The 12,142-nt window shown below is 43.8% G+C and overlaps 1 protein-coding gene across 1 annotated transcript in view; it reads left to right on the top strand.

The window, feature by feature from the left end:
* The first annotated feature begins 121 nt into the window (after positions 1-121).
* PTPRH (protein tyrosine phosphatase receptor type H) overlaps positions 122-12,142 on the top strand; it is a 56,028-nt gene continuing 44,007 nt past the window's right edge. Inside the window, exon 1 of the mRNA XM_087713856.1 lies at positions 122-306. Coding sequence (XP_087569982.1) covers positions 256-306 — 51 coding nt within the window. The 5' untranslated portion in view covers positions 122-255. The remainder of the gene's footprint in view (positions 307-12,142) is intronic.

Below are 12,142 nucleotides of genomic sequence, written 5' to 3'. Positions count from 1 at the left end.
CACAGCTCCGGTTTGCATTGGGCAAAAATGCTTCCATTGGTGTTTCCTTCCAATCAAAGGGGTGGGACTTCATTTGTCAAAAAGGTAACTGTACATGTGTGTTTGTTTTCCAGGCAGACAACTTCCTCCTGGGTGGGAGAAAAGGAAGGACACAGGACCTGAAAAGAGCTTGGCAATTTATCAAGATCAACTAGAAGTTGCAGGTTGTCGGGATGTGGGTTCTGGGGGCTTCCTACCCTGGGAATTACTTATCTGATGGCATCTAGTCCTCTTTGTCTAGGAGGAAGCTGTCACTCCCTAGTGCTGGTAAGTGAATTAAAAACAAGCAAACTCAGAACCACCTGCTCTTTGTTATGCACTGTATCATTATATCAAAAGTAATCTTACTCCATACCTAAACCAACTGGATCTCTACATTTAAGGCCAGCACCATGAGTTGGGAATCGCTGGGCATTCTCCCACATCCACATTCTCTTTGGGCATCTCCTGGCTGGTCTACTCACCCTCTTCCATTGCTGGCATTGCAGGGAACAGGTAAAATTAGAGCAGAAGAACCTGTGCTCTCTTCCTTAAAGTGATACCCAGCCAGCCTTTAAGAAGAAGGTTGAGCAAAGCTATAGCGTGTACGGGCTCTGGGAAGTCGGGAGGGGGGAAGGGAGGTGGGGTCATAGGGTGGAGTGGGGGAGGGGGGAAATATAGTATGTGCCAGATTTTAAAATGACATGATTGCACTTGTATACTGTTGCTCTTTTTAATTTTAGTATAAAAATAAGAAGCTGAATATACCGATAGATAGTAGAAATACACCGAAGCGAGGAGCAGAGGGAAAGAAGAGGGAGGGGTAGAGAGAGGGTGCGAGAGAGGACTGGAAGGAGGGTGAGATGGAAGGGAGGGGGAGAAAGGAGTGTTAGAGGGGGAGGGGAAGTAGGAGAGGGGAATGTTGGAGAGGAGAAAGGAAAGTTGGAGGGGGGAGAAAGAAAGGGTGTATGGAGGGTTGAAGTGGTATATTGGTTTTGTATTTTGGGGAATACAAGGATGGCTGTGCTTGTTGCCCAATGTTATATGGCCCCAATCATGCACAGTATATATGTGACTGTATGAAATGAAAATGAAAAATGAAAATAAAACATTTGAAATGAAAGAAGAAGGTTGAGCTTCCAACTAATCTTTCATTTAGAGAGTTATTTCTGTAATTTTAAAATCTACTTCTTTCCACTTCTGCATTGGTTTGACTTTTTTTCCCCCTCCAGAGCTTTACACCTCTGCTTTCATGCTTTCCTAACAGGTGATTCTGTGTGAAAATGTGATGATGATGATGATGATGATGATGATGATGATGATGATGATTATTTTGCAATCAATTGAAACAAGATTTAATGGGATTTTTACACGTATGCACATTTGTGAATGTCCATTTCTCCAACGTAGTTCTCGACGTACAGCAGTTCTCTTAATGAACATTCTAAGTTACAACAGCACTGAAAAAAGTGACCTATGACAGTTTTTCACACTTACAACTGTTGTAGCATTCCCCTCGATCACATGATCAAAATTCAGAAACTTTGGAACTGACTCACATTTATGACCGTTGGTGTCCCAGGGTCATGTCATCCCCCTTGCCTACCTTCTGCTAAGCAAAGTCAATGGGAGAACCAGATTCACTTAACAACCGTGTTACTAATTTAACAATTGTGGCCAGAAAGGTTGTAAAATTTACTTAACAGATGTTTCACTTAACATCAAAAATTTTGCGCTCGATTGTGATCTTAAATTGAGGACTTACTTGTATATGCTTGTATTAATTCTTGCTCCAATAGCTAGAAAACCGCATTGCAACATTCAGCAAAGTGAGAATTTTGAAGGGCAATTAACTGTTTAAGAATGTCAAGTTAGCTACATTTTCAGGAAAAGCTGAATCAAAAGACTTTCTCATATGGCAAGTGGTATTACGTGGTTATCTGATGTCGAGGTGGGGGGCCAAATCCTGATATTTTCCAGAGAATCATTCAACTCATTGAAATGCCCAATTTCTTGAAGAATGACTACATTTGTAATGTTGCGTGGCTCTCATGTCTGCCCACACATCCCTGCACCTTACTGTGGTTGGGATTTATTTCTGGGTGAAAGGATTTATATTTCAGTTGCTTCTACGAAGAAAATGTTTCATTCTTGTTCATATTGAGAAATGGCTGATGGTTTCCCGGGATGGTTAATTTAAAGACCTTGTCTAGCGTAATGTTAATTGTGAGTAGCATCATTTCATAATTTGGGTTAGGGTTCAGAGGAAATAATAAGGCCTCGAATCAAGGAGTAACCAGCGATCTTAGGCTATGGAGAAGGAATATCTTAACTCTGCAACTGGATTCCTATATAATGCTACACAGTCTTCATTTCTGCTTGTAAGAACTGGCTAATTTTCCCATACCATGCAAGAGATTGTTTTCATTCAGTCTTATTTATTCTGGTCTTTAGCTAGCAAAACCGTAAGCCATAGTTCTTCCATCATCTCCACCAGAGGTGGTATTCAGCCAATTCTGACAGGTTCCAGAGAACCGGTAGTGAAAATTTTATAATGGGACAAAACTCACTTAAACTGTCTCACTTAAATTTTGAACACATTTGTGGTCATAAATCACAAGTCAAGGACTACCTGTACTATTATGTCTGTAAATTAGATTTTTCTCTCTGTGTGTGCTGCCCCCAAAAAATCATTTTTAGAAAGAAGTAATTTAAGTTTCAAATGAAACCTTTGGTTAAATTAAGCTAAATTATGCTTCCTTTAACACCCTTTTCAAGGTGTTGCAACTGCAAACACTCTGTAGGCTAAAGGCATTTCCAGAGTGTGTGACCTCCTGTCCTCCTAACCCCCTAATTTGTTTTGAACGGATTTACACACAATGCACCCGGGATTAATACTCCCAGAAACAATGCCTATGTCCTTGATGATCAAACAAATAATTCAGTGGGGGCTTAGAGGGAATGCAAATCTTTAGTTCCCCACCCTCCTGTTTTCCTCTCCTGGAAACAACTCATCTGGCTTCTAACAAAGCAGTGAGAATTTCCCACTAAAGCTCTGCAGTAACAGTTGCATGATGGAAACATAATTTCACCTCCAAAAGATTAGATAAATAAAAACAAAAATAAGGCAATGAGTAGAGCGTCAGGAGAGGGAGAAGCAACCTGCATATAAACCTGCACACACACACACACACACACACACACACACACACACACACACACACACATCCATATCCATATCCATATCCATATCCTCAGGCTGGTGTCTTCAGCCTCCTGCCTGTTGTTTGTTTGTTTGTTTTGCTCGCGCAGAACTTTATATATATAAAGTTTCAATCAAACTTGGTACACAGATGACTTACTCTCTGGAAACAAATACTGTGGGGGTAAGACAGGCCTAACACCCCTCGGGGAGGGGGGGTTGTTCTGTTAAGATACAGCCTGTTGTGCCTTAAAATAGCTTCTACTGTACTGTTGTAAAATGACTTCTACTGTTCAGTGCAGTGGGGTTGCCATGATAATGGCTTCACAGTACTCCACCAGGGGGCTCCCTCTGGTAAGGGGGAAAATCCAACATTAGAAATTACCTTTGGTCCAGACATTTCCCCCCTATAAATCAATACCAGGGCAACGCCGGGTTATCGGCTAGTGATAAATAAATAAACCTACAGGATCCTGAAAATTGCTGTACTATGACTGCCAGCATCTCTCACTACTGATGACCCGAGGCTTCCAGCAGTTGTCAAACTCCCAGATGTTTGCAAATGAAGCTCCTATAGTTTCATGAATGGTCTGAAATACCAAGGCAATGTAGAGATGGCCTATTCCTGGGCTAAATTCAGATGATCAGAGTTCCTGGGTGCAACAGGCAGAAAACACGACAAATAATTGTACTTTACTGTAAGACTACATTAACAGAATCTTGCCAATCCGGAGATATAAACCTGCTACTGTTTTTAACCACCTGAACAATTAGGGCAGTCTTTCCTAAATTTCTTTCTCTGTCTATTAATCAACTAGAGAACTCTACCTGTCTCATCTAGTTATTTTCTAGGCAGCATTTCTTCCCCCCCCCCCATCCCCCAAGGTCACCCACACATTCCATTACAGAATAAGAAACAATGTGTTTGAAAATGAGACCCTTTCCTCTCCGCAAAAGACAGATGCCAGTAAGAGTAGCCTTAAGACCTGGCTAGCCCGTCAGGCCTGGGGACAAAGATAATCGCCCCTCCCGAATGATGAATGAATGTTGCTCATTATTTTTACTCTATGTGTGTCTACGTTACTGTCTGTATTCCCCTCCTGATTTTATGTAAGCCGCCCTGAGTCCCCTCAGGGAAAAGGGCGGCCTATAAATGTTAATAAACTACAAACTACAAGAGTGAGGCTGAGGAATTTGTGAACCTCCAACTATAGGGAGTCCTCAACTTATAACCACGACTGAGCCCAAAATTTCTGCTGCTAAATAAGATAGTTGTTAAATGAATTTAACACATCAGTTAAACCGGTTAAATAGGTTTATCATGAGTGAATACAGGTAATCCTTGAATTACAACACAACTGAACACCAAAATATCTGTTGCAAAGTGATAGATTTGTTAAGTGAGTTTTGCCCCATTTTACAACATTTTTTGCCACAGTTGTTAAAGTGAATCACTGCATAGAGTACTCCTGGGGGTTGGGAGGGGCATAAATGAGTGAAAAACAGGCCGTTTTTTTTTGCCTCCCCAGCACTCTATACGCCTCCTAAAGACTATACATGCCCTTTTTTCCACAAAAAACGGGCCCGTTTTCGCAAAAAAATGGGCTGTTTTTGCTCGTTTGGGGGGGGCAGCCCCTCCAGTTCCAGGAGCACTCTAAAAACCTCCTAAAGGCTATGCATTCCCTTTTTTTACAAAAAACAGACCGTTTTTTAGAGGTCTGCAGAGTGCAAAAACTTTTTTTTTTTAATTTGCCTCTTCAAAATCTTGGTGCATCTTATACTCCGGTGCATCTTATACGCCGAAAAATACAGTAAAAGCAGTCTTCATTTAAAAAAAAAATCTGAATAAACATGTTTAAATGCAATAGTTCAGGAAAGAATTGAAAATAATGGTGATTCAGGTAGTCCTCCACCAAAATTGAGCCCAGAATTTCTGTTACTAAGTGAGACAGCTGTTAAGTAAATTTTGTCCCATTTTATGACCTTTCTTGCCACAGTTGTTAAGTGAATCACTGCATTGATAAGTTAGTACTATGGTTGTTAAGTGAATCTGGCTTCCCCATTGACTTCGCTGGTCAGAAGGTGGCAAAAGATGATCACATGACCCTGGGACACTGCGACTGTGGTAAATACGAATCAATTGTCAAATATCTGGATGTAAATCATGTGACCATGAGGATGCACAGAAGTGTGAAAAATGGTCATCTTTTTTCAGTTGTAACTTCAAATGGTCACTAACTGAACTGCTGTAAGTTGAGGACAGTCTGTATTGTCTGAATATTTTCTAACTTCAAGAACAACCTTCAACAACCAGAAAACAAAAGAGTTATTTTAATTAATCCATGGTAGACATTTCTGAGGAAAGTTTTAATCCTGTTCTGGGTTTTCATTCCTTGTATTTATTTAGGAACTTCCTAATGACGCTGAATAGAAAGAAGCAGTTGCAGGAAATGCAAAATTCTTGCTAGAATTTACTATACATAGCTGTTTGTATTATAAACCTTCACTCAGGTCGGTTTGGGTGTTTATTATTTTATGAAAACAGCCCCCATTCAGCAAACCGCCAGTTGGTCAAATACACCTGGAGAAGCAGGTGTGAGTCTGTGGCTGTGGAATGGACGTTTGTGTGTAAATTTTACACAGCAACCAAGAAAAGAAATTCTATAACGTATTGTAAGTTATGGCCTTGATCAGCCCTACACTAGCTTTGCTCGATCATACTGATAAAGACATGGGCTCTTTTTTAAAAACAAAAAGGTAATTCAGTATAAAGAGGACTTACCCCCTACTAAAGTCCTTCAGCCTACTTGAGGGTCCTTTATTCCCGTGGCACGACAAAACCGCGCTTGACTAAAGCGCACCCAATTAAACCGCGTCTCTGATGTCATCAACAGGGCGACAACAGCGAGCGCGGAGAAAGAAGGGCGCTTTAAATAGCGCTTTGAAAGCAAGCCGATTCAAGTTAAGGTAAGGGTTAGGTTTAGGGTTAGGTTTAGGGTTAGGTTTAGGGTTAGGTTAAGGGTTAGGGTTAGGGTTAGGGTTAGTTTAAGGGTTAGGGTTAGGGTTAAGTTAAGGGTTAGGATTAGGTTTAGCGTTAGGTTAAGGGTTAGGTTTAGGGTTAGGTTAAGGGTTAGGTTTAGGGTTAGGTTTAGGATTAGGTTTAGGGGGGTTAGGTTTAGGTTTAGGGGTTAATTTTAGGTTTAGCGTTTACAGCGTGCTTTTTTCTCCACGCTGTTGTCGCGCTGTGATGACGTCAGTTACGCGGTTTCGTCGAGCGCCCTTTAGTCGAACATGGTTTTGTGGTGGAACCCTTTATTCCATCATTCATAGGCATTAAAATAGCAACCATGCATGCTGAAAAAGAGCTGATTCTTTTTCCTGTTGAGTCTGAGGTCTAGAGAAGGGGGGAGGGAAAGTGGGGGGGGAGAGAGAGGGAGGGAGAGGCTGCATTTTAAAAATTAATATTACTATTTTCTATCCCAGAAGACTACAAGCCTGTCAGCAATGTAGCAAAATCATTGGAGCTTATGGGGTTGGAAATTATTTTTATTTATTTATTTTGTTTATACTATTTTACAGTATTAGAGAGAGGGAGTTCCTATAGATCAGTGATCCCCAACCCCCGGTCCGCGGACCGGTGCCGGGCCGTGGAGTACCTGGCACCGGGCCGCGCAGCGGCCGGGGGCCATGATCGCTGCAGCGGCCGGGGGCCATGATCGCTGCAGCGGCCGGGGGCCATGATCGCTGCAGCGGCCGGGGGCCATGATCGCTGCAGCGGCCGGGGGCCATAGTTTCTTTCTGTATGCAAATTAGGGCTAATTGGCACAAGGGGTGTTACTGGACCGCTGGTGGCACTCTGACGTCACCAGCGGCCCACCGCCCCCCTGTGTCCAGCGCCGCCCTTCTCATTCCTTTTCAGCGCTTCAGCGCTGGCCGATTCCTGAAAAAAACCTAAGAGCGCCTGCGCAGCTACGTAGGGCTAGCGTAGACAGCGCTAGTAGCGTAGCCTTGCGTAGGCGCAGTTTGTGCTACGCTATCTACGCTAGCCATACTGAACTGCGCCTGCGCAAGGCTACGCTGCTAGCGCTGGTCATCGACGCGCTCAGCGGGCCACGGTAAAATTATCAAAGGCTGACTGGTCCGCGGCGATAAAAAGGTTGGGGACCACTGCTATAGATGACAGTGTTATGATTTTCACAGATGTATCGCAGATAGGCCCTCGACTTACAACCAATATTTTAGTGACCTAAGTTACAATGGCATTGAAAACAGCAACTTATGACAATTTTGCAAACTTCAGACCGTTGCAGTGTCCTCATCGTCACGTGATCAAGATTCGGATGCTTAGCAACAGCCATTTATTCATGATGGTTGCAGTGTCCTGCCCCATTTTACGACCGTTCTTGTCAAAGTTCTTAAATGAATCACTGCGGTTAAATTAGTAACTAGTCTTTAAGTGAATCCGGCTTCCTCATGGACTTTGCTTGTCAGAAGGTCGCAAAAAGGGGATCACATGACTGATTTAGACTTATGACAGCACTGCAACCATCATAAGTCTAAATCAGTTGCCAAGCATCTGAGTTTTGATCACTGACTATGGGGGATGCTGTAATGGTTCTAAGTGTGAACAATGGCCATAAGTTACTTTTTTCAACGCCATTGTAATGTTGAACAGTCACTAAATGGACATTGTGATCTGCTGGCAGCAGAACTGGGCAGTGAGGAGGTTGGGGAGGAACATGGGCCAGTCTTGGAGTCTGGGGAAAGCTTGGGCGAGGGCTTTACGTTGGAGGCAGAGAGGGGGACAGGACTAAGATTGTGATTTATGCTTTCTCAAGAAGCCTAGGTCAGAACAGTACTGTTGTAAGTCGAGGACTACTTGTAGAAGGTTTATCCAAGTCTATGCACAAGAATGGAGTCATCTAAGTGTAACACTAAATTACCAGATAAAGGTCAATAAAATTCAGGAGGGGTTGAACTTTGAGCACTGGTGGAAAAGCAATGACTCTAAACTGATTAACTCCACCCTATCGCTCTGCCTGCTCTTTTCCTACAGTATAAACTTGACAGGGAATTCTTATCCTTTTTCTACTGAAAGCAACTGTTGTTTGGCCACTGATCTGACATCAGAATTTTGTTTTTATATCACTGCACACCCAGATATGGTTTCAGGTTCTCTCCTCTCTCCCAGAATGCAGATAAATTCCAGTGGGTTTTTCTCAGTTTTGGTCTGGATACTGAGACTCTAGGAAATTAGCAACAAACAAATGAACAATTGCAGAAATTGGGTATGTCTAGTTTAATGAAAAGAAGGACTAGAAGTAGCAGTGTTCCAATGTTTTGTTGCCACAAAGAAGTCAGGGTCAAGCTATTCTCCAAAGCACCTGAGGGCAGAACAAGAAGCAATGGGTGGAAACTAAACAAGGAGAGACGCAACCTAGAACTAGAGAAGTTTCCTGACAGTTAGAACAATCAGCGGAACAATTTGCTGTTGTTGAAGATGGGGGTGCTCCAACACTGGAGGTTTTTAATAAAAGATTGGAGAGACTGGGCGAGATCATTCGGAGGCACGGGATAAAATACCATCAATACGCGGACGATACGCAATTGTATCTGTCCGCCCCGTGCCAACTCAATGAAGCGGTGGACGTGATGAGCCAGGGTCTTGAGGCCGTTAAGAACTGGATGAGCGCTAACAAACTGGTACTCAACCCGGACAAGACCGAGTGGCTGTTGTGTTTCCCTCCCAACAATTTGGCTAATGTTCCATCTATCAGGCTGGGGGGTCAAATTCTATACCCCTCAGATAGGGTTCGTAACTTAGGAGTCCTCCTGGATCCACAGCTGACTCTCGACCATCATCTGTCAGCTGTGACCAGGGGGGCATTTGCCCAGGTTCGCCTGGTCCGCCAGTTACGACCCTACCTGAATCGGGAGGCTCTCACAACAGTCACTCGAGCCCTTGTGATCTCTAGGCTGGAATACTGCAATGTGCTCTACATGGGGCTGCCCTTGAAGTGCATCCGGCGGCTGCAGTTAGTTCAGAATGCGGCCGCGCGAGTGATAGTGGGCGCACCGCGGTTCGCCCACATAACACCCATCCTCCGCGAGCTGCACTGGCTACCTGTTGATCTCCGGGTGCGCTTCAGGGTCCTGTTGACCATCTTTAAAGCCCTTCATGGTAGTGGATCTGAGTACTTGAGAGACCGTCTTCTGCCGATTACCTCCCTCCGACCGATAAGATCGCACAGACTGGGCCTCCTCCGAATCCCATCCGCCAGTCAATGTCAACTGGCGACTACACGGAGGAGAGCCTTTTCTGTTGCAGCTCCGACCCTGTGGAACGATCTCCCCGTCGAGATACGCACCCTCACCACCGTCCAGGCCTTCCGCGCAGCCCTTAAGACCTGGCTATCCCAACAGGCCTGGGGATAAGTCTCTAATTTGCCCCACCTGAGTGTTGAATGTTGAATGCAAGTTGTGTTTTTATTACTTTATTTATTTTGTTCACATATTGTTTGTCTTGAATTGCACCCCCTCCCTAATGATTGTAAGCTGCCCTGAGTCCCCTCAGGGAAAAGGGCGGCCTATAAATCCAAATAAAATACATTAAAAAAAAAATACATACAGAACCATTTATCTGAAATATTATATTCCTGCTTGAGCAAGAAGTTGGATTAGAAGACCTCCAAAGTCCCTTCCCACTCTGTTACTCTGTTATTCCCTCTTTTAAGCCTGACTAATAAAACTTTAAAAGAAGAAAAGGAAAATGTTTTAGCAGTATGTTTTAAAGCTACACCCGAAGCACACTTCTCTGCAACAGTCTCAGGGCCATCAGTTGTTCCAGGCTAAAAATGTTTGTTTTATATATTACTATGCTAATTTTTATTTTTATTAGCATCATATTAAAGAGTTGTATAGCAAACAGGAAAGGGAAGGGGAAACTCTAGGTAAAACTGCCCAAAAGTGGAGGAGAAGAAGGCCACCTCTAGGAAATAGGGAGGGGGAATCCTGAGAAAAGATGCTTAATCAAAACTAAAACTCTTTTAGAATGCATCTAATTTTGTATCCAGTTTTAACTGCATCCTGTCTCATCATTCAATCTCTCTGTTGCTTTGACTATGAGACTGGTTGTAAGGTATGTGAGAAAGACCTTAGGATAGCGATGGCTAACCTTTTTGTCACCATGTGCCGAATGCGCACACATGCGACAGCACACACACATGTGTCCACACCCAACTCATAATGCAATGTGTGTGTGACAACCCAACCACCCCCGGTGTGTGTCCCCTCCCCAGCGCATGCACACATGACACCCCCTCCCCCGCATCCCATTTTTGGCCTATTAGGCCTCTCTGCTAGGAGGGCGGGGTGCATGTGGGAGATGTATGCAACCCACCCCACCCTTCCCGCACGCATGTGCACACGTCCCCCGTATGTGCCCTGCCCCCCCGCATTTGCAGCAGAGACCGGAAAATCAGCTGGCTGGCAGGAGGCACCTGTGCATTCGCGGTGGAGCTGAGGTGGGCCGACGGATCGCATGCCCTCAAAAAGGGCTCCGCATGCCACCTGTGGCACCCGTGCCATAGGTCCTCCATTAAGGCCTTAAGAGAATGACCAAATAGATCCTGCTAAGAGAATGGTCAGATAGGGACAACTTAGCCCACAGCTGAACAATGATCAGGGCAAAAGGCTCAGAAGAGACCCTCCCTAATTTCTCAGGCAGTAAAGGAAAAGGGGGGAGATTTGTACTAGTTTATATATTGATTTATCCTGCAAGCCCCAGATCAGTCTTGCAAGTTTGGAAGTACAACCTTCTTTCCATCTCCTTAGTCCACAAAACTAAGGGAGCATCACTTCTAAATTTCTTGCCTCAGCCATTATTCAGTTTTGGGCTATGTTGTCTCTTATCTGACCGTTCCCTCAGCAGTGTCTTTTCAATTAATCTTTCCCACATATCAGTGGTGGGTTTCAAAAATTTTTAGAACTCTTCTGTAGGTGTGGCCAGCTTTGGGGAGTGGCTTGACAGACATGTGACTGGGTGGGCATGGCCAACTTGTAAAATGTGGTAAAACTCACTTAACAACGCTCTTGCTTAGCAACCAAAATGTTGGCTCAGAAACTCTGTCATTTGAAGCACGCAAGTCTTAAAGCTGTCACGTTTCAAGACCCTTGCATCCCTAACCCTTTAGAAAAAAAAAAAACCAGGGGTGTTCAAACATGACAGTTTTAAGACTTGTGGACTTCAACTCCCAGAATTCCTCCTCCAGTCATGTTGACTCAGGAACTCTGGCATCAAAGTCATAATGGGACTGAAAAAAAGTGACATGACTGTTATTCACACAACCATTTTTGATCACAATCATGTGATCAAAAATGACATGCTTGGCAACTGGTTCACATTTATGACCTTTCCTGTGTCCAAAGCTTTTTTATGACCTTCTGACCAGCAAAGTCAATGGGGAAACCAGACTCACTTAACAGCTGGGATACTAACTGATAAGCTGCAGTAATTCATTTAACAGCTGTGGCAAGCAAGGTTGTAAAAGTGGGCAAAACTCACTTAACAAAATATCTCATTTAGCAACAGAAATTTTGGGTTCTACGGTGGTCGTTAAGTCGAGGTCTGCATGTACTGGGACCCACTGGGGCGTCAATGGGGAGACTTGGACTTAGTCATTCTCCCTCCGCTCTAGCCCGGAAATTCAGAAAACATCCATGCCCCCAACCAACCCAAACAGGGCAGCCTGGCAAGATTGCAGTCCTTGCCGTTCAAAGAAGAGGTTCTTCATCCGGCAGTGAATTGATTTGGGCTGATGATAATAATATACTTCAGAGCATTAAAATTATACCCTTTCCTTCTGGGCAAGGCAGGAACAATAACCCAGCTGTATTATTAGCAACGCTGGAAATGAACACTGA

This window comes from Thamnophis sirtalis, unplaced genomic scaffold (assembly GCF_051295495.1).
Source record: "Thamnophis sirtalis isolate CommonGarterSnake01/CBP01778 unplaced genomic scaffold, rThaSir2_p1.2 scaffold_4, whole genome shotgun sequence".
Taxonomy (NCBI): Eukaryota; Metazoa; Chordata; class Lepidosauria; order Squamata; family Natricidae; genus Thamnophis; species Thamnophis sirtalis.
This window is presented reverse-complemented; position numbering and strand designations above follow the sequence as displayed.